Source organism: Panulirus ornatus, chromosome 39 (genome assembly GCF_036320965.1).
Source record: "Panulirus ornatus isolate Po-2019 chromosome 39, ASM3632096v1, whole genome shotgun sequence".
In the NCBI taxonomy this organism is placed as follows: domain Eukaryota; kingdom Metazoa; phylum Arthropoda; class Malacostraca; order Decapoda; family Palinuridae; genus Panulirus; species Panulirus ornatus.
Genome location: NC_092262.1, coordinates 14,568,455 through 14,580,791, shown reverse-complemented (window position 1 = coordinate 14,580,791; position 12,337 = coordinate 14,568,455). Strand labels below are relative to the sequence as shown.

The following is a 12,337-nucleotide window of genomic DNA, read 5'->3' as shown; positions in this document are numbered from 1 at the left end:
GCACATATACATACCTATACATTTCACCAGTACACCACATCGTTCCAATTCACTCTATTCCTTGCACGCCTTTCACCCTCCTGTATGTTCAGGTCCTGAGCGCTCAAAATCTTCTTCCCTCCATCCTTCCACCTCTAATTTGGTCTCCGCTTCTCCTCGTTCCCTTCACCTCTGACACATATATCCTCTTTGTCAATCTTTCCACGCTCATTCTCTCCATGTGACCAAACCATTTCAATACACCCTCTTCTGCTCTCTCAACCACATTTCATTTTATTTCCACACATCTCTCTTACCCTTTCATTACTTATTCAATCAAACCATCTCACACCACAAATTCTCCTCAAACATTTCATTTCCAATACATCCACCCTCCTACGCACAACCCTATCTATAACCCATGCCTTGCAACCAGATAACATTGTTGGAACCACTATTCCTTCAAACATACCCAGTTTTGCTCTCCAAGATAACGTTTTCGCCTTCCACACATTCTTCAAGGCTCCCAGAACCTTCGCCCCCTCCCCTACCCTGTGACTCACTTCTGCTTCCATGGTTCCATCTGCTGCTAAATCCACTCCACCCAATTTACAATGAGATAAACAAATGATTAGGGAGAGACTAAGTCTTTTGTTGTGTGTAATTTTCATCACCACAACTAACGAATTTGTGTTGTACACCTAGGTAACAAAAATTAGGTATTTATACAACAAAAGAAAACTTTATATCGAATCACTTTAAGGAAGAGTAGAGTACTACAGAAGAGAATGAGTTCTTCACACATCAACCCACCTTCATCACCATTCGTGCTTGGAATCTCAGTCTTTACTACAGCTTTTGGCTGCTGGTTCTGCTGTTGTCTGGAAGCTACAACATCAGGCATTACAGCATCAATAAGGGAGAGACTATCAATTAGTCTTTCTGACCCATCCTGCAATAATGAGAAAACAATGTCTCAAAGCAACTGTGCAACTACAGTGCTTATCAAAATGAAAGAAAATAAACTCTGACACAAGTACTATAATATTCACAAAAGGATATATACAATGGGTAACAATAACTAATTCATTAAAGACAAATAACTAAAACAAATTTCATGAAACCACACCTGGGTTACAAGAGGACTTATATATTCAATCAGTATCATTATGCTGTTTTCTCCCACTCTCATAAGGAGTGACATATTCAAAATCATCATAGCACTTGCAATGTTATCACTTTTCACACAATTTTTTTCCAATTCTCAAAGTACTTATTCATAGTAAGGCTTCACTTATAACTGTTACAACACAGTCTGTGACATATGATAATGACTATCAAATCACAGTTTTGTTTAAGGGATACTGTTCATCTGATAAAAGGATGCCAGACAAAAGGGCTACCACTTCAGTAATATGCCTAAAGAAGTATGTCCTAAGAGAACATACACTTTTCCACAACAGTGCTTCCAAGAGTGAGCAAGGCCACATAATATTCATTAAACTTTACATATGCTATCTTTTTTGTAGTGAAAATGTTTTCATAAAAAAATTTGAAAATCCTTGCTATACTGTGGGGATATAATCCATTAACACACAAATACACCTTCTCAAATTCCTCTAGATTAGCCCCTAAGCTCATATCCTTTCCATTTCTACCACTTCCATCTATCTATGCCCCTAGGGTTATATCCTTTCCATTTTTACCACCTTAATCTATCTATATCTCTTAACATTACTCCATTCCCAAATCAAAGGAGTGCATCATGAATGCAGAGCCTCTAACACATCGGTCATACACATCCTTAACACATGTCCAACGAGTAAAAGTGAAACATGGACTTCCAAACTCTTAAAATCACTTCTCACCTTTTTCCTTTGTGCACAACGTTGCTCCATCATGTGAGACCAGTGTCTAAATTCATACTTACATTGTATCTCATCCACAGTCATTCCTCGGATATCTTAATCTGAAATCTAAGCCCCTACCAATTCTATCATAACATTTATCTTTTTTATCCACAGTCTACTCATATGTTCTATTGTAATGATACATGGACCTCTATGGTGTAGTGGTTAGCATTCCTAACTGTGACACATTCAAGGACTGCCCTGGTTGGAAGGCATTGATTCGAATCATGGTCGTAGCTGTCAATCGACAGTCAAATCAGCTATTCATCCAACCCCAGGGGTTGGTCAATAAAATAAGCACCAAGCTTAGGCTAGAGTATATGTATGTATGTATGCATGTATACATATATAGGTGAAGGAGAAAGAAATCTGCCTCCATATTTCCTGCATGGTGTAGAAGGCCACTAAAGTGGAAGGGAGCGGGGAGTTGGAAACCCTCCCCTTCCTGTATTTCAAAATTTTTAACGAGAAAACATGAGTCAAGCAGGGAGTGCTCATCCTCCTTAGAGGCTCAAACTGAGGTGCCTGAATGTATGTGGATGTAACCAAGATGAGAACAGAGGACAGATAGGTAGTATGTATGAGGAAAGAAACCTGGATGTTTTGGCTCTGGGTGAAAAAAAGCTCAAGGGTAAAGGGGAGAAATGGTTTGGAAAAATCTTGGGAATAAAGTCAGGGGTGGGTGGGTGGGTGGGTGGGTTGGTTGGGTTTTAGGCCTATCAACTGCCACGATCATTATGGCCGTCAATGTAAGTTACATCCACCAACCGAAAAATCTTTACCACCTTCTTTGGGTTTTAAAGATAATTCTAAGACCACACATACTCACACCATGCATGTGGCCTATCCTAGGAGTTGGTGAGAGGACAAGAGCTAAGGTAGGAGTAGCACTACTCATGAAGCAGGAGTTGTTGGAGTGTGCAATAGAGTATAAGAAAGTATATTCTAGACTGATGTGGGAAAAACTAGAAGTGGATGGCAAGAGATGGGTGATTACTGGTGCTTATGCACTTGGCCATGAGAAGAAAGATCATGAGAAGCAAGTGTTTTGGGAGCAGTTAAGCGAGTGTGTCAGCAATTTTGGTGCATGAGACCGGATATTAGTGATAGGTGAGATTTAAATGCAAAAGTAAGTAATGAGGCAGTTAACGGTATAATTGATGCACATGGGGTACTCAGTGTTTTGAACAGAAATGGTGAAGAGCTTATGGACTTGCGTGCAGAGAAATGACTGGTGATTAGAAATACCTGGTGTAAAAGAGGATTGGTGGAATGCAAGCATAGTGCCATTGTATAAAGGCAAAGGGAATAAAGGTGAGTGTTCACATTACAGAGGTATAAGTTTGTTGAGTATTCCTGGGAAACCATATGGGAGGGTGTTGATTGAGAGGGTGAAGGCATGTACAGAGCATCAGACTGTGGAAAAGCAGTGTGGTTTCAGAAGTGGTAGAGGATGTGTGGATCAGGTGTTTGCTCTGAAGAATGTATACGAGAAACACTTAAAAAAAACAGATGGATTTGTACATAGCATTTATGGATCTGGAGAAGGCATATGATAGAGTTGATAGAGATGCTCTGTGGAAGGTTTTAAGAATATATTTCTTCCTTATACATCCCATAAACAATATACCCACCTCCCCTATACTTATTTCTGCCTCAGTATACTGAAGGCCTTTCTGAATGATGCTAAGGAGGGCTGCAGGAGGGACCAAAGCGCCGTTGATGTTGGACTGTGATATGTGGGACTCAATCCCAAATACGTAAGCTGCATGGTAAAATCCTGCAAGGCAAAAATCTAAACATTAGTACATCCTTCACACATTAATGCTCATTATCTAACCATCAAACATCAACACATATTAATTTTTCCTTCCCTAAATATTTACTGTCTTCATACTCTTGCAGACATTTCAATCATCATAAAATGAGATAAACTATGTAAAAGTCAATTTAACCTTTGAGGTACCCATGGAGGGGCTATTGCTCTGTTGCCATCATAAGATAAAAGTGGATAGTGCTTTTTTTTCTTATTTTAAATATTGATGGGATGATCATCGTTTGCTTCTACTCCTTAAGGCAGGAACATCAGTAGACTCATTACATAGTAGCTGCTTGGAAAATTGGGCAGATACATTAGGGAGTAGTAGTCAGTAGGAACATAAGGTAGGAGCATCTTAAAGCACTGCGCTGGAGTTGCCCTCTGACAGTGGCCTGCTAAGGGTGTGGCACTAAAGGATAAGAAACACTGGAGTTTACCAGTTTATGGTGTCACAATTCCAACCACTTTCAACTACAGTGTGTCTCAACCTCTTAACACATCAGCCCAGGCTTATGTCCTGAGATATCCGTTTCCACTGATAAACTAGGCTATGCAGATGCTGCTGTCTCTAGGTAAAAGTTGAGAGTGATATCTCTAAACACCAAACCCAAATTCAAACATCACATTTCAATACACAAATAGCTCAGGATTACTAATACACTTGAAACGATCAACAAAACAATATATTGCAGGTAATAACAAAATACAAATTATGATCCCAACACAAAATGGACCCTATGGCAGATTAGCCAATGAAACATTCTAATTAAATCTGAAACCTACATCTACTAATAAATACTGCTATCTTTCCTTTTATAAATAATGCTTATGTCCTTATCCTTCAATATAACAATTAATCAGGAACAGATACCAACAATAAGGGTATATAAAATGCAATTATATAGAAAACCAGAGTTCAGTTGCATTTCTATTTTCCTAGCAAGCAATGAGCAGAGAAAGTGAATCTGCTTTCAGCAATTTAGTTACAGCTCCCAAAATTATTTTGCTATAAACATAACAAGCACTTTTTTATACAGAAAAATAATGACTATAATTTTTACCTTAATTTAATAATAATTCATTTTTTTTTTATTATTTTGCTTTGTCGCTGTCTCTCGTGTTTGCGAGGTAGCGCAAGGAAACAGACGAAAGAAATGGCCCAACCCACCCCCATACACATGTATATACATACACGTCCACACACGCAAATATACATACCCATACATCTCAATGTACACATATATATACACACACAGACACATACATATATACACATGCACACAATTCACACTGTCTGCCTTTTATTCATTCCCATCGCCACCTCGCCACACATGGAATAACGTCCCCCTCCCCCCTCATGTGTGCGAGGTAGCGCTAGGAAAAGACAACAAAGGCCCCATTCGTTCACACTATCTCTATCTGTCTTGCAATAATGCCCGAAACCACAGCTCCCTTTCCACATCCAGGCCCTACAGAACTTTCCATGGTTTACCCCAGACGCTTCACATGCCCTGATTCAATCCATTGACAGCACGTTGACCCCAGTATACCACATCGATCCAATTCACTCTATTCCTTGCACGCCTTTCACCCTCCTGCATGTTCAGGCCCCAATCACTCAAAATCTTTTTCACTCCATCTTTCCACCTCCAATTTGGTCTCCCTCTTCTCCTCGTTCCCTCCACCTCTGACACATATATCCTCTTGGTCAATCTTTCACTCATTCTCTCCATGTGCCCAAACCATTTCAAAACACCCTCTTCTGCTCTCTCAACCACGCTCTCTTTATTACCACACATCTCTCTTCCCCTTATATTACTTACTCGATCAAACCACCTCACACCACATATTGTCCTCAAACATCTCATTTCCAGCACATCCACCCTCCTGCGCACAACTCTAACCATAGCCCACGCCTCGCAACCATACAACATTGTTGGAACCACCATTCCTTCAAACATACCCATTTTTGCTTTCCGAGATAATGTTCTCGACTTACACACATTCTTCAAGGCTCCCAGGATTTTCGCCCCCACCCCCACCCTATGATTCACTTCCGCTTCCATGGTTCCATCCGCTGCCAGATCCACTTCCAGACATCTAAAACACTTTACTTTCTCCAGTTTTTATCCATTCAAACTTACCTCCCAATTGATTTGACCCTCAACCCTACTATACCTAATAACCTTGCTCTTATTCACATATACTCTCAACTTTCTTCTTTCACACACTTTACCAAACTCAGTCACCAGCTTCTGCAGTTTCTCACCCGAATCAGCCACCAGCGCTGTATCATCAGCGAACAACAACTCACTCACTTCCCAAGCTCTCTCATCCCCAACAGACTTCATACTTGCCCCTCTTTCCAAAAACTCTTGCATTCACCTCCCTAACAACCCCATCCATAAACAAATCAAACAACCATGGAGACATCACACACCCCTACCACAAACCTACATTCACTGAGAACCAATCACTTTCCTCTCTTCCTACACGTACACATGCCTTACATCCTCGATAAAAACTTTTCACTGCTTCTAACAACTTGCCTCCAACACCATATATTCTTAGTACCTTCCACAGAGCATCTCTATCAACTCTATCATATGTCTTCTCCAGATCCATAAATGCTACATACAAATCTATTTGCTTTTCTAAGTATTTCTCACATACATTCTTCAAAGCAAACACCTTATCCACACATCCTCTACCACTTTTGAAACCACACTGCTCTTCCCCAATCTGATGCTCTGTACATGCCTTCACCCTCTCAATCAATACCCTCCCATATAATTTACCAGGAATACTCAACAAACTTACACCTCTGTAATTTGAGCACTCACTCTTATCCCCTTTGCCTTTGTACAAAGGCACTATGCACGCATTCCGCCAATCCTCAGGCACCTCGCCATGAATCATACATACATTAAATAACCTTACCAACCAGTCAACAATACAGTCACCCCCTTTTTTAATAAGTTCCACTGCAATACCATCCAAACCTGCTGCCTTGCCGGCTTTCATCTTCCACAAAGATTATTCGTATAACAAATAATGTCAATAACTTAATAAAAGAATAGAAGATTTATAACATTCTTTGAAGCTTTATAATAAAGAAAACTCAATTGTTTATCAAGGGACACTTTACAAAACACATTTCTTTTGAGGGTTATAAAAAAGGAAATACATAACATCCCCCTCCTCAAAAAGGCACGAGTCATCCCTTAGGTTGACCCGTGACTAGTGGGCATGCGGGACAATGCTTCAGCTGCAATATTATCTATCCCTCTTACATGCTGAATAACTAAATCATAATTTTAAAACAAAAGTCTCCAACATATTAACTGCTGGTTAGCAATCTTCATGCTGTACAACAACACTACAGGATTACAATCCGTAAAAACTTAATTGGCTTTCCTAATCATCTCAAACAAACATCAAAATTCTGTAAACTCACAAGCAAAGCTAAAGTTTCTTTCTAAACAATACTATAATTTCTGATAATGAAGAAACTTTTCAGAAAAATATCATAAAGGATGATCAATGCCTTGCCGCATCTCTTGCATGAATACTCCGTCAACAGCAGTGTTACCAGCATCCACATACAATTTCAATGGTTTTTCATATTCAGGAGTACATAAAATTGGAGCACTAACTAAAATTTGTTTTATTTTAGCAAAAGCATCATCACAATTGTCATCTCACACATATTCTGCCATATGACAACAGCCTCGTTAATAGTAATGCAAAAGTGGATTATTTTTTTTACAAAACCTGTTATAACCACTCATTTTATGGAATCTCAATAACTCTTTTCTGTTTGAAGGAACAGGATATACTGCTATACTTTCAACTTTTGCATTAACCTATCGTACTTCTCCTTGTCCCACAACATAACCTAAATACACAACAAGAGCCTTTACAAAATCACTTTTACATAGGTTTACAGTAAGATTTGCCTTTTTAAACCCCACTCCCAAGAGTACAACACAATATCATCAATATATCCTGAACAATTCTCATCATCACACAACACTTCATGTACTAATTTCTGAAAACAACTTCAACTGTTCTTCATGCCCAGACTTATCTCCTAAGATAACTGTTTCTCTTGATATACTAGGCTATGCAAACAGCCTACCTCCAAGTAAAAGTAAAGAGTGACATCTCTCTACACCAAAACCAAACTTATAGATATCACATTTCAATAAATAAATAGGTCAGGATCACTAATACACCTGAAGCAATAAAAAAAACAATATATTGCAAATAATAACAAAATACAAAATATGATCCAAACACAAGATGGACGTTATGGCAGACTAGCCACAGTAACATTTAATGTAATTAAATCTGAGATTTACATCTACTCATAAATACTGCTCTCTTTCCTTCTACAAATTATGCATATACCTTTATCCTTTGATACAACAATTAATCAAGGACAGTTGACTACAATAAGGGGAAATACAACCTGATTATATAGAGAAACCAGTACACATGTCTATTTACCTGGCAAGCAACAAGCAAAGAGAACAAATCTGCTTTCAACAATTTAGTTGCAGCTCCCAAAATTTTGAGGTCTATACAAAAAAGGAAATACACAAAAGTGGAGACCCTTTTGTTATGGCCACCCCTTTAAGGGAGTTCCCAAAGGGAACAGGTGTCAGAGATATAGATAGATAGATACATGACTAGGAGATGTATAAAAGAAAGAGGCAGGAGGTCAAAAGAAAGGTGCAAGAGGTGAAAAAGAGGGCAAATGAAAGTTGGGGTGAGAGAGTATCATTAAATTTTAGGGAGAATAAAAAGATGTTTTGGAAGGAGGTAAATAAAGTGCGTAAGACAAGGGAACAAATGGGAACTTCAGTGAACAGGGATAATGGGGAGGTGATAACAAGTAGTGGTGATGTGAGAAGGAAGTGGAATGGGTATTTTGAAGTTTTGTTGAATGTGTTTGATGATAGAGTGGCAGATATAGGGTGTTTTGGTCAAGGTGGTGTGCAAAGTGAGAGGGTTAGGGAAAATGATTTGGTAAACAGAGAACAGGTGGTAAAAGCTTTGCGGAAGATGAAAGACGGCAAGACAGCGGGTTTGGATGGTATTGCAGTGGAATTTATAAAAAAAAAAAAAAAAGGGGATGACTGTGTTGTTGACTGGTTGGTAAGGTTATTTAATGTATGTATGATTCATGGTGAGGTGCCTGAGGATTGGTAGAATGCTTGCATAGTGCCATTGTACAAAGGCAAAGGGGATAAGAGTGAGTGCTCAAATTACAGAGGTATAAGTTTGATGAGTATTCCTGGTAAATTATATGCGAGGGTATTGATTGAGAGGGTGAAGGCATGTTCAGAGCATCAGATTGGGGAAGAGCAGTGTGGTTTCAGAGGTGGTAGAGGATGTGTGGATAAGGTGTTTGCTTTGAGGAATGTATACGAGAAACACTTAAAAAAAACAGATGGATTTGTACATAGCATTTATGGATCTGGAGAAGGCATATGATAGAGTTGATAAGAGATGCTCTGTGGAAGGTTTTTAAGAATATATTTTTCCTTATACATCCCATAAACAATATACCCACCTCCCCTATACTTATTTCTGCCTCAGTATACTGAAGGCCTTTCTGAATGATGCTAAGGAGGGCTGCAGGAGGGACCAAAGCGCCGTTGATGTTGGACTGTGATATGTGGGACTCAATCCCAAATACGTAAGCTGCATGGTAAAATCCTGCAAGGCAAAAATCTAAACATTAGTACATCCTTCACACATTAATGCTCATTATCTAACCATCAAACATCAACACATATTAATTTTTCCTTCCCTAAAATTTTACTGTCTTCATACTCTTGCAGACATTTCAAATCATCATAAAATGAGATAAACTATGTAAAAGTCAATTTAACCTTTGAGGTACCCATGGAGGGGCTATTGCTCTGTTGCCATCATAAGATAAAAGTGGATAGTGCTTTTTTTTCTTATTTTAAATATTGATGGGATGATCATCGTTTGCTTCTACTCCTTAAGGCAGGAACATCAGTAGACTCATTACATAGTAGCTGCTTGGAAAATTGGGCAGATACATTAGGGAGTAGTAGTCAGTAGGAACATAAGGTAGGAGCATCTTAAAGCACTGCGCTGGAGTTGCCCTCTGTCAGTGGCCTGCTAAGGGTGTGGCACTAAAGGATAAGAAACACTGGAGTTTACCAGTTTATGGTGTCACAATTCCAACCACTTTCAACTACAGTGTGTCTCAACCTCTTAACACATCAGCCCAGGCTTATGTCCTGAGATATCCGTTTCCACTGATAAACTAGGCTATGCAGATGCTGCTGTCTCTAGGTAAAAGTTGAGAGTGATATCTCTAAACACCAAACCCAAATTCAAACATCACATTTCAATACACAAATAGCTCAGGATTACTAATACACTTGAAACGATCAACAAAACAATATATTGCAGGTAATAACAAAATACAAATTATGATCCCAACACAAAATGGACCCTATGGCAGATTAGCCAATGAAACATTCTAATTAAATCTGAAACCTACATCTACTAATAAATACTGCTATCTTTCCTTTTATAAATAATGCTTATGTCCTTATCCTTCAATATAACAATTAATCAGGAACAGATACCAACAATAAGGGTATATAAAATGCAATTATATAGAAAACCAGAGTTCAGTTGCATTTCTATTTTCCTAGCAAGCAATGAGCAGAGAAAGTGAATCTGCTTTCAGCAATTTAGTTACAGCTCCCAAAATTATTTTGCTATAAACATAACAAGCACTTTTTTATACAGAAAAATAATGACTATAATTTTTACCTTAATTTAATAATAATTCATTTTTTTTTTATTATTTTGCTTTGTCGCTGTCTCTCGTGTTTGCGAGGTAGCGCAAGGAAACAGACGAAAGAAATGGCCCAACCCACCCCCATACACATGTATATACATACACGTCCACACACGCAAATATACATACCCATACATCTCAATGTACACATATATATACACACACAGACACATACATATATACACATGCACACAATTCACACTGTCTGCCTTTTATTCATTCCCATCGCCACCTCGCCACACATGGAATAACGTCCCCCTCCCCCCTCATGTGTGCGAGGTAGCGCTAGGAAAAGACAACAAAGGCCCCATTCGTTCACACTATCTCTATCTGTCTTGCAATAATGCCCGAAACCACAGCTCCCTTTCCACATCCAGGCCCTACAGAACTTTCCATGGTTTACCCCAGACGCTTCACATGCCCTGATTCAATCCATTGACAGCACGTTGACCCCAGTATACCACATCGATCCAATTCACTCTATTCCTTGCACGCCTTTCACCCTCCTGCATGTTCAGGCCCCAATCACTCAAAATCTTTTTCACTCCATCTTTCCACCTCCAATTTGGTCTCCCTCTTCTCCTCGTTCCCTCCACCTCTGACACATATATCCTCTTGGTCAATCTTTCACTCATTCTCTCCATGTGCCCAAACCATTTCAAAACACCCTCTTCTGCTCTCTCAACCACGCTCTCTTTATTACCACACATCTCTCTTCCCCTTATATTACTTACTCGATCAAACCACCTCACACCACATATTGTCCTCAAACATCTCATTTCCAGCACATCCACCCTCCTGCGCACAACTCTAACCATAGCCCACGCCTCGCAACCATACAACATTGTTGGAACCACCATTCCTTCAAACATACCCATTTTTGCTTTCCGAGATAATGTTCTCGACTTACACACATTCTTCAAGGCTCCCAGGATTTTCGCCCCCACCCCCACCCTATGATTCACTTCCGCTTCCATGGTTCCATCCGCTGCCAGATCCACTTCCAGACATCTAAAACACTTTACTTTCTCCAGTTTTTATCCATTCAAACTTACCTCCCAATTGATTTGACCCTCAACCCTACTATACCTAATAACCTTGCTCTTATTCACATATACTCTCAACTTTCTTCTTTCACACACTTTACCAAACTCAGTCACCAGCTTCTGCAGTTTCTCACCCGAATCAGCCACCAGCGCTGTATCATCAGCGAACAACAACTCACTCACTTCCCAAGCTCTCTCATCCCCAACAGACTTCATACTTGCCCCTCTTTCCAAAAACTCTTGCATTCACCTCCCTAACAACCCCATCCATAAACAAATCAAACAACCATGGAGACATCACACACCCCTGCCACAAACCTACATTCACTGAGAACCAATCACTTTCCTCTCTTCCTACACGTACACATGCCTTACATCCTCGATAAAAACTTTTCACTGCTTCTAACAACTTGCCTCCAACACCATATATTCTTAGTACCTTCCACAGAGCATCTCTATCAACTCTATCATATGTCTTCTCCAGATCCATAAATGCTACATACAAATCTATTTGCTTTTCTAAGTATTTCTCACATACATTCTTCAAAGCAAACACCTTATCCACACATCCTCTACCACTTTTGAAACCACACTGCTCTTCCCCAATCTGATGCTCTGTACATGCCTTCACCCTCTCAATCAATACCCTCCCATATAATTTACCAGGAATACTCAACAAACTTACACCTCTGTAATTTGAGCACTCACTCTTATCCCCTTTGCCTTT

The 12,337-nt window shown here is 39.4% G+C and overlaps 1 protein-coding gene across 2 annotated transcripts in view; it reads right to left on the bottom strand.

Moving 5' to 3' along the window:
• ebi (transducin beta like ebi) overlaps window positions 1-12,337 on the bottom strand; it is a 100,425-nt gene that overhangs the window by 71,938 nt on the left and 16,150 nt on the right. Inside the window, exons 3-4 of one of the 2 annotated variants that reach the window (XM_071685247.1) lie at window positions 9,290-9,435; window positions 793-931 (exon numbers count right to left, since the gene is read on the bottom strand). In XM_071685247.1, the coding sequence (XP_071541348.1) occupies window positions 793-931; window positions 9,290-9,435 (285 nt within the window). Of the gene's footprint in view, window positions 1-792; window positions 932-3,523; window positions 3,682-9,289; window positions 9,436-12,337 lie in introns of those variants that run through there. The other variant, XM_071685246.1, reaches the window with a different exon arrangement.